The 15,293-nt window shown below is 35.0% G+C and overlaps 1 protein-coding gene across 1 annotated transcript; it reads right to left on the reverse strand.

The window, feature by feature from the left end:
- Positions 1 to 3,113: 3,113 nt before the first annotated feature.
- On the reverse strand, positions 3,114 to 13,621 carry LOC129267369 (cytochrome P450 3A56-like). Its single transcript, XM_064103238.1, has 9 exons — positions 13,383 to 13,621; positions 9,546 to 9,639; positions 9,019 to 9,071; positions 8,393 to 8,489; positions 7,645 to 7,761; positions 6,588 to 6,676; positions 5,660 to 5,805; positions 3,986 to 4,128; positions 3,114 to 3,293 (listed from the first exon to the last, which is right to left on the reverse strand). The coding sequence occupies exons 1-9, from the start codon at positions 13,520 to 13,522 to the stop codon at positions 3,114 to 3,116; spliced, it is 1,059 nt and encodes a 352-aa protein (XP_063959308.1). The 5' UTR covers positions 13,523 to 13,621.
- Between the last annotated feature and the right edge of the window lie 1,672 nt (positions 13,622 to 15,293).

Here is a 15,293-nt window from a genome sequence, read left to right on the forward strand (position 1 = left end):
CAAAAGTAAAGGAATACGGGCTTTTTCAAGCATGGGGAACCACGGTCCTGACTTTTTCCCCCATCCCTTAGTGCTGCCGATGGGTAGAGTAAAAAACAACAAGGAAAGAGAGAAGACAAAATAGAAGAGAGAGAAGCGAAAGAGAGAGATAGGAAAGAAAAGGAGGGGGAAAGGGAGAGAAAGAGAAGGGAGAACGGAGGGGTCATATCATTGTATGAACAGGATATTTTATGATTATGCCCCGAGCATTAGTGCGAAGCTCAATGCGAGATAAGAACAAAATAGAGGGGGCACACCATGGCGCACGCAGCAAAAATTTGCTTAATAATAAGTCTCCAGCGAGCGAAGCGAGCGAGAATAAAAATCACCTTCAATTTTGAGATTGATTTTGACATGGTATGCAGAAAATGACATATCTTTCCTCTTCCTTTTCTTTCTTTCCTTTTATCATTTTTTTTTTCTCGGTTGTAGAACTTTTTTTTTTTTTTTTTTTTTTTTTTTGGGGGGGGGGCAGTGCTATGCGGTTCGGGTCCGGGGCAATGACGGTACTAGGGTTTTTAACCTAGGAGGAGGCAAACAAACATTTTGGGGCCGGGGGGATGGCACACATTTTTAAAAAAAATCGAGCGAGAAGCGCGAGCTAATTTTATCGCGAATGCAGTCCCTACTGATTTAAAAAGGGAACTGTTAAGAATCAGCTGTTTGCATTAATTGGGTCATGAAGATGATATCTCACCAAATGAATAATGCGAGCGCGAAGCGTGAGCTGAAAATTTTTGATATCCGGGATGATACCTGGCCGTTCTAAGCTTTTTTTTAATTATAAAATGAATGGCTATCTAATTCGCTGAAAATAAATCCTCTATGGAAATTATGAATACGCAGGATATGTATCTCGCTAAAACAAATAATGAAAACTCTAATAACATTTGATTTTTAAGCCCCATGTGAACAGATAATCATTAATAACTGCGAGCGCGTATCGCGAGCTACATTTTGAATTTTATATAATGGCCTGAAAGATTTATGTTCGTGACCAAAATTGTTGGGACCTAAATGCTAACGGTGAATGGATGAGAATGTTTTTAAAATTTAAAGAACAAAAAACATTTTTGGAGTATTATGACAACGTTTACTATACATTTTGTTTCTTCAAATTTCGGGGGGGGGGGGCAACTCACTGGGGACTCCCCATTCGGTGGCGCCACTGGTCTGGGGCGGAGCCCCCAGAACCTCGTGATATTTTTAAACATTGCAGATGGCCATTTTTTTTTTAAATCAAATCGCGGGTACATACATCACATATTATATTAAGTTGCTAATTAATTGAATTGAAGGCTACACGTGCAAAAGAAAATGTCTCATGAGAATTATTCGAAGATTTGAGGAGCTTTATACTCATATCTTATATTTTGACAATACGTTTTCTATCGATATACGCCCCCATCTTTTCTCCAAGAGATGACGATCTACAACAGAAGGCTGAAGATATTCATTCGACCCAACCCATTCTCATTTTTTTAATTTGTAAGTTGATTACAAAAAAGAATATGTATAATGATTAGACTGATTCTAGAAACAGAGAATGGGCAACCATTGAACATATTTTGTGCAAATAAAAGAAAAATACAGGTGTCACTCAGCTTTCGGAACTATTTTATTGGCGGAGGATTTAGGACTGAGTATAATATATGAATAAGATCTGCTCATGAGATGCTTTAACCAGTTGCCCCCTAAATGTGCATGCGCCGGGTCAAGCTAGTGTTTACCTGGTTGCCCGAGTCGAGTTCTACAAGTTAGGATACGTGGTTACCCTGGCTAGGCCGTCGGGATATCCCTGGTGGCCCCTTGAAAAATTATTTTTTTTTTTTTTTAAAAATGCGATAAATAGCCCTTTATTCCCTTTAATTTTGTTAAATTTAGCCCTCTAAATGTGCATGCGCCGGGTCAAGTCAGTGTTTATCTGATTGCCCGAGTCAAGTTCTACAAGTTAGGATACGTGGTTACCCTGGCTAGGCCGTCGGGATATCCCTGGGGGCCCCTTGAAAAATTACTTTATTACACACACACCGCAAAAAATGGCCGGTGCCCCCCCCCCCCTGAAAAAGCAAGGACCCCCCAGTCCCCCCCCCCCCCCCCCCGGGAAAAAAATCCTAGCTACGCCATTGTCTGCGAAGGTCCGAAAACGCTGGAAAAAGCCATGTTAAAGTGAATTTTTGTTGCACGTGGTCGTATCATGCATGCACTGCACTGCGTGCACGTGTGTTGGCTGTTGGCTGTGCGAAAGACGAAATCAGAGAGCAGGAAGTGGAAAGCGAACTACCCGATTTCGTTTTCGCTGTCTGCGTTTTTCCAAACAGAATCAGGGGGGTAGAAAGCCTGTTCTGATTTTGTTTTTAATATATAACAAACACAGGTATAGAATGAGGTATCAGAGAGGACCAAAAGTATTTCTGATTTCATTCTTCTGTTTTTGATCTCCAAAAATGAAATCACAACGGGGTTTTTCTCGTTGTGATTTCGTTTTTGTGTTTTCAAAGACCAATCCATGAGGTTGACTTCCGTTTTTGCTCTACGAAAATCAGGAATGAAAAACGAATTATCCATTAGTACCCTGATTAATTGGACACCTAAGTGATGTTGACAATGTACATCATTTTCAACCTCAAGGTGCTGTAATATTTGAAAAAAGTCCAGATGTGCTCACTCCTGCAAGAAACTCACCGTTATTTGGTAAAATATATTATTGAATGTGAAAAATTGAGAACTATTCAAAAGTTGATTATGATATTCACATTAATCGTTCGGTGCTGTGAGTTTATTGGTAGCTCATTTCCCCCCCCCCCCCCAAAAAAAAAAAAAGAGTTTACATGAGTAAATAGAGAAGAACTATTCAAGAATGAGGAGCATGACTTAAATATTATCGACATTGGATATAAAACAATAGAGTCATGACAGTTATAATAGTTTCAGGGGGTAATCGGAAAGACACAGTAAAGTGCTTCTAAAATATGAGACCCTACCATGCCTACGATATCAGACACTTTTTTCTTTTCAAAACTTTCCTCGAATAATGTGGAACTTTGATTCCTCATTTGAATAATAAAGAAGATTTAACAACTCACTTGAGCACAAAGTTCTTTATCAGTCAATTGTACATTCTTTGGTGGTGTATTCGTGTGGTTGTGCCGGTTGTCATGGTGATCAAATGCATTGAGATCATCTTCGTCTTCTTCAGTCTCTCTCTCGGCATCTTTATGAGCATCAATTAATAGCTGGAGAAAGTCTACCCGCTGAAAATGATTTAAATGAAAGTATCTGTATTATCACTGATCGAAAATTGTTTTCTGCTCTACACTGTAAAAATGCTTTTTAATGTTTTGTGTACGTTGATAAACTCATCCCTCTATCAAAAGATACTTAAACTATTTATCAAATTTCTATTTTTGTATTGGTTTTAGCTTTTTAAATGATTTGTTTAATGGTTTAAACAACATATTTGACACTTTAAACAATAGTCGTTAGGATGACTGGCTTAAACAACGAGCTCAATATAATAAATGACGTTTAAGTGTAATTGATTTATGTTATCATTTTTCTTCCCTCTTTTCCTTCTTCATCTCTTGTACCTTCACCAAAAGACGAGGAAAACATGAAATATAACGAACAATAAAATAAACAACATATCTTGTGGCCTGTATTCTGAAGCCAGGTTTAACTTAAACCACGATGTAATTCAACAATACTGTTTGCATTGTATATTTCTTACGTTTAATTTGTTGTTTCCATTTGCTTTCGTAATGAATAAGAATACTTCAGTTATGATTCCAAGCACTTATGAATCACTTGAGTGTCATTTGAGTTGATAAATTAAACGTCTACTAATAGAGATTTGTGCCCCAATTTGCTTTCCATACTAAAACGACAACTTTAACCCAAGGTTTAATTTAAACCTGAGATCAGAATACGGGCCTGAGAGTCTAACCTTCGCGACGTTTCCTGAAGATATATTCTTTCTCAGTTCTACAGCCTTTAGAATCACCTTCCTGAAGAACTCTATTACATCAACAGGGAAGAATGTACAAAGGCCTGTCTTGGTCAAGATCCTACCTATCGGATGACATATATCTTGAGAAAAAAATCGGAGATAGTAATGAGATTAATAATTGGTTCGGTTTGGTCCAGATTTACTTTTTTCTTTTTTTTCAAACGTAACAAACAAGTCAATCCCCAGCTCCTTTTTATCTTTTATCTATATTATTCTATTTCAATTTCAAGTTTTCATCCTTGTTATAAAATAAAATTTATTTCTAGAAGAAGATGTAGATATTAAATGTAGCTTTACTTGTAGCTTGAATTGCTTTCATTTAGACAAATGTAAATTAAGCTTTACATGATGTTTGTTGAAAGGACATTCTAGATATTTAAAAAGCTCATTTGTAAAAGGGGTTAGATCAATTTTTCATCAAATATGGTTTTCTTGTCCCAATGTATAGATATCTTAATCTTAGCAGCTCTGTGAAATGATACCAACCGGAAAAGTTGAAATTCCCATTAAAATGTGAACAAAAATGGCAAAGGAAAATCACCTTTTTTCAAAAGAGGTTAGATTCAAGTCAGTTTGTTCGCAAAGGGGGCAAGACCCGCAAAGATATATATATATATATATATATATATATATATATATATATATATATATATATATATATATATATGTGTGTGTGTAAAGTTATACATGTACAACAGCTTTGGCAACTCTTTTATTTAAATATTGTAAAGAAATGGATGAAGAGAACAATATAATATATATATATATATATAAATATATATATATATATATATATATATATATATATATATATATATATATATATATATATATATATATATATATATATACATGTATATACATGTATATGTATATATACCAAATTTCATGTTTACATGGTAGGGTACTCTAATGGAAGTTTATTTTCACATCAGAATATTGAAATATGGGGAATTAAAAAAATATGTATTTTTTTTTCAGAATAGTCTAAAGTGGATCTAATCCCTTTTGCAAACAGACACATCTGAATCACATTTGCAAAAGTAGTTAAATCAAGTTTTCATATTTTTTTTTCGGGCGGGGGTGGGGGGTCTATTTCAATCGCTCGATGATACTAAATAAGAGTTGAAATTCACATTAAATATGATTAAAAATAGCAAAGAAAAAATATTTTAGAAATATGAAGACAGGAAGATTTCTTTTGTACCAAATTTTGTGTTCGCATGATAGGATGGTAATGCAATGTGGGAGAATTAACAAAAGCTTGATTTTCTCGGAATGGTCTAAAATCGATCTCTCCCCTTTTGCAAACAAACTCTTCATTTATAAAACTTTGTGCATACAAACTAATTTTCAGCATTTTTTAAAAATATATATTTATATTGCATTTAAACCAAATATATGAAAATTTCATTTTGAACTGTCTATCAAAACTAAAAAAATATATATAAACGGTAGCGAATCATGATAAAGTCATGCTGATCAAAATTGATCATGGGGATAACATGGTGTTTTGTTATAGTTCTGTCTGTTGTACCGTTTCTGCTCATCGACTATTGATCACTTTGACATTTTGTCAGTAATAACAAAAACGAGGATAATTATACTCACTACTAAGAAGGAAGAGCATGCCAAAATCAAATAGGAATCCTCGTTTTGCATTGGACACGAAGGGGTTATTTGGGTCTGATTGGGCATCGATGTCAAGACCAAAAGCACAGCTTCCAATTGTATCAATGGCAAACGATCCGAATAGTCTGAAAGGTAACATGGGCGGATCCAGCTTTTTATAAGGGGGGGGTTGGGGTGGTATGCGAGGGAGCGTAGCGACCGAGTCCAAGCGAGCGAGGGGGGAGGGTGTGGGAGGGGGGTGTCCCCCCTCCCACAGTAGGGAAATTTTTTAAAATCTGTGTGTGAAAATGGCGTTTTCTTGCTTTATAAATGAAATAAATACATAGAAATAGAATAAACTATAATTACAAGTTTAAAAAAAAGATAAGATTTTAAAAAAAGGTCCCCAGATTTTTTTAGGGGGGGGGTTGCAACCCCCCCAACCCCCCCTCTAGATCCGCTTCTGGGTAAGTAACAAAGAAGAACTGACATCTTTAGTAGCCTTCTTTAAATACTCAATTAAAAAGGAGTGGATTGTACATGGCATCACTTTAATGTAAGAAAGTACGACCGGCCATACTCTTTGCAGGAGTTTAAAGAGCCAATGAAACTATAAAATTGTCAAGCATGTAAAAATATTCTATTCATGACGTTGGAGGCACAACCTTTAAGGACAATGAAGGAAAAGAAAAGTAATTAGCCAACTTTTCTTGGATCAAGATATTCCGGCACAAACGGTGTATTTTCTTCGATAAAAGGAATAAATCGAATGATTTAGATAATTGTTTAGAGATAGTAGATATAAGGAGCCATCAATTTAAATATTGTTTATCTTTCTTTGAGCAACTATTTTATTCCCCAACGAAACAGCGGTCGAAATGTGTTTTGCTCATTCATGTCATTGATTACGGTGTATTACTTAGCTTACTCTTTGCATTCGATGAATCCATTCTTCTTTTGCATCTTCCCAAAATGCTCCACAAGATGATCTGCACTTCTATTCACTAGAGGTGCCATCTACGTCAAAATGTTAAAGGGAAGTGGGGATAAATAACATCAAGGGTCCGTTGCAGAAAGAGCTGCAATCAATCGCAACTCTAAAATTCATGAGCAACTTGATTTTCAACCAATCAACAGCGCGCATTTGGGTCTTGCGATTGATTTTTTGACTTGCGTTTAAACGCAACATTTTTTGCAACGGACCCCAGGTAGATAAAAATAAAGTGTACATCATCATGGCAATCCAACCGTTATCATCGTTTTCATGATCTCAAACACCACAGTTATAACTATTATTATCATCACTATTATGATCATTAAAATGATTAGATTCATTGCAAGCACAACTGCTATTACTGTTATTATTATCTCTATCATGGATGCCTTAATCATCGCCATGGCAATGCACATCAACATCAACATCAAAAGCAACGTTATCAGTGTTACTTGACTCACTATCAGGGTTATTAGAATAAGAAAACACACTCTTAAAACGTTTGGCAGCCTACCGTCCACAAAACAATTGGTTAAAAAGAAAATATCCAACTGTGGGTAGTTTTTAATCAATACTGTGAAGTTTTCACCCAAAGCACGCATTACTGGTTTAATGCTACCCAAAATCGGGCAAAGGTTTAACCAATTGTTGTGTAGACAGAATGTTGCCCAACATTTTTAAGAGTGCAGATATTCCACTCTACATATATTATCAATGTCAGAAGTGTTAGCAAATTATCATGAACATTCTGCATATCTGAAACGAAATGTCATAATTTGAAGACCAATATACGAACTGCCAAATCATTCAAACATTATCCATATACACTTAAAAAACATTTAGGAATTAATCCTGACATATTAAGGTTTCCAAACAAGAAATTTACAAGATTCATCTGAACCGAACGATGGTGATGAAATGTTCTCCATTGAGGCGTAAAAGGGTTAAAATTTAGAAAGGTACCTTAGACATGCCATAAGTGTTTATTTACCTGTTTCATTTTGGCAGCACTAAATGTTGGACTGACAACATTTCTTACTTCATGCCAGCGTTTCCCTTCTAAAGCACCAAGACCATGCAACATGTCCTCATTCATGTTCAGAAATCTCTGATAAAAATAAGTGGTTTTCAAAAAAAGGGTGACAGGGAGGGGTAAGGGGTCATGGGGGAGGCGAGAGAGAAAGGGTGAATAACGAGGGGCACAAAAATATTGAGAGGTGAAAAATTAAGTATTCTACACTCTACTGCGCCAGTAAAACCCTCCACATGTTATACCATTCAAGAACTGGGTAAATCATAGATCACGACGTCTGTTTTCCTCATTAAAATAATAATTAAAACCTACTTATCAGCATTTATTGTACAGGTTGTATAGGAAATATTAAGTTTCTTCCCTTTTAGGCGCCAACAAATCCCTCCACATATTGCACCATTCAAGAACTGGGTAAAACCTGGATCAAGACATCTGTTTTCCTCAGTAAAATAACAATTAAAACTTACCTACATGTATTTATTGTACAGGTTGTATTTAGTTATTATCAGTTCATAACTTCATTCATAATTTCATGGTTTAATTAATTATCGATTTGTATTTCTGTAATTCTGATTGTTTGTTGAAAATTGATTTGAAAAAGGGATAAACAAATAACTCAAATACACTTCACTACATTATTATTTAGCTTGAAGCCATCGGTGTCTGTAAACCTTTCATCCCAAGTCCCAATCATGTTGACACTTACCGGTCGATCGTGGAACTGAGAAAAGTTTTTGACAAAGATATGCCTCAACATATCCGGGTCTCCTACGACCAGGATGGGTTCCTGAAAGGTGTACATTCTGTGGGAATATACAATCATAGCATTATACAATCATGATAATTGATATAAAACACTTGATTGACGGAGCAAAGGCGACTGGGACACACTCCTTGATTGATAGCACTTTTCTTACCAATCACGCTTATTTCTGTACAGAATTAACAGGTTAGTCATAATAGCTAATGGCCAACCTTTCATATTTGCAACAAACCCTTATAGTCAAGTTTCTGACCCTTCTTACAACGTTTAAGATGTTCAATTGATGCTATAAAGGATCATAAAAAACTTCAGGTTTATTTTTTTCTCTAAAGATTAAAAACAAATAACTATTAAATCGTTGTTCATCAGCATTACTTATAATACATGTCATCTTTATTATTTTAATCCATCATCATTATGATCGTTGACCGGTGATCATCACCATCATTCTCATTCCAATTTTTTTTTTTTTTTCAGTATTAGAATCAGGGTTCTTTTTCTTCAAGATACCATATTCGTTAACCATTCAAGAGCTAACAGATATTTTAAAAGAGGTTAATGAATCTCACCCGTACACCTTTCCATGTTTCTTCTGTAAAATATCATATCCTGTTGGTAAACCCTGCAATAAAAAACAATATATTTTAATGGAATGATCAATGATTGCAATCACCTCCGTATAAAGGTGAATAAAGCTGAAAACTTCTTGAAGGAAAATTAGAAGCTAAATCAGAGAGGTAAGAATTTATATTTTGAATGAAATCCGACAAATGATATAAAAGATGGTTCTGATTTTTTTTTATCACTGTTAAGATATTGCAATTTCTAATTGGGCGTATACGAATTCAGAGGTGTTGACAACTCTCCCATTTGCTCCAAATTGTATCGACTGCAAATCGAATGCTATAAAATATTCCAGACAGAAATTACATAAAGGGCTGATACATAGGTAACACCCTAGTTCATACTGTATACACTCCATGAAAATATTAATCGAGCATATGATTTTTTTAGACCTGCACGATCTGCTTCACTCGCATACAGTGTTCAAACATGAATGAAAATTACAAATGTGATGACTTGATTAAAGACTTACTTTTTTAAATGGTTTAAAAGTACCCAGAATCGGTGATCCCGGTTCAAATACGACGCCTCGACGTTTCCAGTAGGTGTGACACCAATAATCCTTCCTGAAATAAATTTTAAAAACATGAATTACAAAATATATCAAAAAATCATGAAATTTAAAAATTTAAACTTTTAATTCCAATTCTGAATCTACAAAAAAAAAGGTTTCGTTTATTGAAGTGAAGTTCAGATTTGCTCTTTAACTTTCTATCCCAATAAATCCAAGTTGATAATCTTCACAATAAAAACGTTGTTTAAATTTTTTGTACAACCCAGCTTAGTATATTAACATTGCAGCAGTTGTTTAACAGTTTAAACAATCTTGCTTGATTTTTTAGGACTAAAGTATTAAAAAGAAAATTTGATATTTAAGATCTTAAAACACTTGTTTTATTGTAAAAGAACTACTGTAATGTTAATACAGTAGACCTAAACAACTTTGTTGTATAACAATTGTAAAAAAGCGTTTTGCTTTGTTAATTATGATTATATATATATATATATACACTCCACCCCAACATTACCCCAATTCTCCTTACTCAGTTTAAAGAATAGCTATTACCTGTTCACTGTAGTCATTTATCCCCCTTACATTGTGTCTTTTGTTTGTTTGCTTGACTGCACTAGAGTTATTGTTCTCTTTAACTGTACTTTAGTTCAACATTAAATTTGATTTAGTTGCTGATGAACCCTCAGGGGGAAACAGTCTGTACAACTAAAATCTAAGCAACTCGCTCCACCCTATTACTATACTACATGAAGTTCCTATATGTACATGTAGTTGAGCACTTTTCAGTAACTGCAGTTTCGTATAGTCAGTATATATATATATATTGTAAAGAAATGGATGAAGAGAACAATGGTAGGCGTAGCTTAAATCAAGGTTCCCCAGAGCCCCGGGCGGAAATCTGTCCCGAAAGGTAGGGGGGACAACAGGGGCTGATCCAGCCTTCGCCAATAGGGGGGGGGGGCGAAAACATTTTCAGTCATATTTTAATCCCCGATCGGCAGCTCGAAGGTAATTTTTGTCTGTTTCATTGAAGGAGTAGTCCTCATGGTCACTTTTTAGCTTTATCCTTATAAATCAACATAAATATATGATATCATTGTCCTTATTCATATAATGCGAGCGCGAAGCGCGAGCAATTTTTTTGGGGAAAATTTATGTATTTTTTTCCTAAAATTTGAACATTCTGGGCAATGTTTGTTATCCTGAAAAAGATGTATATACAACTAAATATTTACTACGACCGCGAAGTGCGAGCAGAGGTTAACTGATGGAAAAGGTACCTGTTAAAGACTGCTTGCAATTAGCCATGAAGACGTTACATATTTCAACAATCAAATAATGCGAGCGCGAAGCGCGAACTGAAATTTTTTGAAATTTTTACCTAAAGACTGGAAATTCTAAGCACTTTTTGTAACTTAAACATATAATAGGTATATAACTAAACAATTGATGCGAACGCGAAGCACGAGCGGAAGGTTTTGAGATTTAGACCTAAGAACGAGACACTCTGTTAATGTTTTGTAAATCATGAAAAGGATGAGTAATTGGGGTCTTTCTTACACCCGGTCCTTACATTAATAAAGCGAGTACAAAATGCAGCCAGAAAATGTTCATATACGTTTAATTTGAATTGATCGAAAGGGTACTTGTTAAGGACTGCTTGCACTTAGCCATGAAGACGTTTCATATTTCAACAATCAATGCTAGCGCGAATCGCGAGCTGAAAATTTTTGACATTTTTTCAAAAAGAATCGAAAATTTTAATCAATTTTTGTAATCGTGAACAGGGTAGCTATATAACTAAACAATTGATGTTAGCGAAGCTTGAGCAGAAAATTCGAGATTTAGACCTAAAAACGGGACACTCTACTCATGTTTTGTAAATCATGAAAAGGATGAGTAATAGGGGATCTTTCTACATTAATAATGCGAGCACAAAGCGCGAGCAGAAAATTTTTGATATTGTGATCTGAAACTGGATAATGATTTAAATAGAGAACAAATTGAATATCTTAATAAACATGATCGTGTTTCAGATTTTATACCTAGAATCTCGGCATTTTACACATCTATCAGCGAGCGCGAAGCGCGAGCTTAAACTATTTGATATTCCGATCTGAAAAAAAGAGTCAATTTCAGCTATATATTTCAAGCACTTTGTAGGAAAATTGTGAGGTGAATATGGATCACACTTAATAAAGAGCTGATATTTTTCATTATTATTTGAGTTTTGACATAGGACCGGGACATCCTTAGGACAAGTCATATGAAAATGATGACTATCTTCCTATTCCTCTTACTAAGCGCAAGATGAAACAAAAGGGACAATTTAATCATTAAATTGATATCTTATTTATTAATGCATAATGCGGGCGAGAAATCTGATGATATTATGGCCTGAAAACTGGACATTTCAAACACTTTTGTAATTATAGAATGCATCAGTTAAAACATTTTAACCATCAATGCGAGCGCAAATCGCGAGCCAAAATCTTTGATAAACTGTCATGAAAATCAATATTGAGACATACATAAATCGCCAATCAAAATACGAGTAGCACTATCTGCTACGTTTTGACAATCAGACTTGAAAAGGGATATTTTCAAACTAAATGGAATACACAAAAATAATAGGTACTGAATAAATCGAATTTTGCGAGCGCTCAGTGCGAGTAGAAAATGTCAATATTCAGACCATAAAAACTGTAACTTTTACAGATCAATTTTTAAAAAATCCGTTTGTAAATCACACAAAATAATGAAAGTTTGATTTCCGAGGTGAAATGTATAATGTATATTGACTTCCAAACATGATATTTAAGCTCCATATTGAAAAATCACGGCTAACAGGCAATGCGAGCGCGAAGCGCGAGCGAAAATTTTATATAGTGACATGAAAGATTCTTTTTATTTTCCAAGTTTTCCCCTCATCTTATTTTATTCACTCTGGAAAATTTGACAAGCAAAAAAAACAAAGGTTTTCGCCAAAAATGTAAGGTCATTTAGTCCAAAATACACGTATTATTTCGAATGTGAATGATGCATTTTTCTCCATCATAAAAGACCAAAAATAGTAGGGGGACATTTGATATTGTGTCCCCCCTACTATTTTTGGTAGGGGGGACACGTCCCCCCTGTCCCCCCTGGGATTTCCGCCCATGCCCAGAGCTATCTACCCTTTGGAAAAATTGGTGATGCCGTTCAAGCTGTTGTACATGTATAACTTTACACATTTATATATATATATATATATATATATATATATATATATATATATATATATATACATAATTATAATGATGTGATTATTTGTACACACTTATCATCCACACTCTTATAATATTTCTAATCGACTGGTATAAAAGGTGTGGTGTGCTGGATAATTATATCGCTGTGCAAAAAAAAGAGAAAAACGCTCTACGTTGCACACTATACACACATTTTATTTGGAAAGAAATACAATCTGAGGTAAGTTTGCTGTATTAGCAGATTAGGGACCGGGCATTTAAAATGAGCGGAACAAGAGCGATATTAAATATTACCCATACTCACAGCTGACGAGAACATATAGCAGACGTAGCTTTGCATGCATTACAGATGAGATTTGAAGTTTACGTTTATTTTTAAAAGAAATATCTTCTTCTATTGTCATATTCGGCATAGAGGCCTATACCGAAGGAGCAATCAACTGGTTTCGTCGAAGTACTCTGTTTATATACCGGTTACATACATTTTTATATTTCTTATATAGAATTAGTACATGAGCTGATCGATACTAAGTGAAGACAGACTTACACGAAGTAGAAGACAATGATGGCGAGGAAGATGATGACAAGGGCCATCGTCAATGACATCGACATTCCGAGTATTTCAAGCTCCATTCTGATGTCTGTCTCACTATAGATTTGTGTATGTCCTTCAGCACATTCAATCATTCAATGCAGTATTATACAAGTTCTGTGTTAGCATGCACGTGAACTTCATGTTTTTATGATTTTATCTGATCAACCTCAGAATCGTAGCACACCATTTGTACGGGCTTATTCATTGTACAGTGATAAACAGTATTTACACTAAGATTGTATGATCCTTACATAGTATAATAAATAATTTTTTATTGTTTTCCGTGGCTGGTAAGCAGTAAAGCCTAGAGTAGCAACCCCTAAACCACATAAAAGCGATATGAAATATATACATATAGATATATATATATATATTTATATAATGCATTTTTTATGTATTGCTTGTCAGTTAATTTATTACGTGTATCATTATTATTATTGCATTTTCTTTGTTAATTTGATTTTAAGTGTGCAGATGACTTGGTCCGTACTGAGGGTGATAAGAAGATTGATTTGCCGCAAGTTACTGCTCCATTTTTTATACATATATTTAATTAATTTATTTATGTATTTATGTAAGTAAAATACCCCCCCCCCCCCTTTAAACAAGCATGACGAAGTAAACAAAATGTCATCTTGATTTTTCTACTGTTGTCATCTGTATATCAACATTGATATCCTAACCTCTCCCATCCCTTATCTTCTTCTTCTTATTCTCTCTCCCCCCCCCCCCCCCTCTCTCTCTCTCTCTCTCTCTCTCTCTCTCTCTCTCTCTCTCTCTCTCTCTCTCTCTCTCTCTCTCTCTCTCTCTTTGAAACTCCATATAAGCCCAGTTATGCATAAACGGTCTAGATGAAGAGACTATCCAAGTTCAAAGTCCAAACTCAAGTATAAATATTATTGCGGTCGGCTATATGGGGCAGTCGGATGAAAGGGAAGCCAGACAGTACATTAAAGGGGTACTTCACCATGAAGGAATGGTAATGATAATGAAAAAAGATATATTGGTGAAGGTTTGGATGAAAATCTATCAATCTATAACAAAGTTATTTAAAGCAGTTTCATTTTACTTTCATTTGTGACGTCATGTGCGAGCATCTTTTCCTACATCATGAATTTCAAAAAGTCAATGAAATTTCAATTTCTCAAAACAAAAATCCTCAGTTGTTTTTCTGGTACCTTCGATCTATCAACAGACAAACCATTCTGCATCCGCTCCTGAAGTACGAAAAATATTTTAGTCATCACTAATCCTCAAAAAAAATTAAATTCTTGCATTTTCCTGCCTGTATAGGACGACACAAATATATGTTAACAAACTTCCCCTTTTACCTACCTCATGACCATGACAATCTGATGCGAACATGTAGGCCTGCTATATCCATCAAAAGCCTACTAAGTATGATGTTGAAGAGATCCATGGAAAATGTTATTCTTCAAAATAAACGAATGCCTAGCTGGTACGTGTATATACCGTAAGAAATATATATATTAATTCAATTCAAAGAATTTGATTTCAGGTAATCTTTTTGGATGGTATGTAGTGAGAACGTGCATGAATACCTCTACTAATATCATTATTATTACTTATACATTATTGTTCGATTTGATTTGTCAATAACCAGTTGTCGTATCTGGTAAACGTTTCTGCACCAGCAAAATAAAAAGTAAAAAAGTATGTAAGTGGGGGCACTCTGCCACCCTTCACCCTCTGTAACCATCACTCCCCTCCCCTACCCCTCTCTCCCCCCCCCCCCTCCCTCTCTTGCCCATCCCTTTGTTTCCTCTCTTTGCTGCTTCTACTACTGATGATGACACTCTCCCTCTTCATAATGCCCACATGACATCAAATATTTAAATTACA

The sequence above is a fragment of the Lytechinus pictus genome, chromosome 8, assembly GCF_037042905.1.
Source record: "Lytechinus pictus isolate F3 Inbred chromosome 8, Lp3.0, whole genome shotgun sequence".
Classification (NCBI taxonomy): domain Eukaryota; kingdom Metazoa; phylum Echinodermata; class Echinoidea; order Temnopleuroida; family Toxopneustidae; genus Lytechinus; species Lytechinus pictus.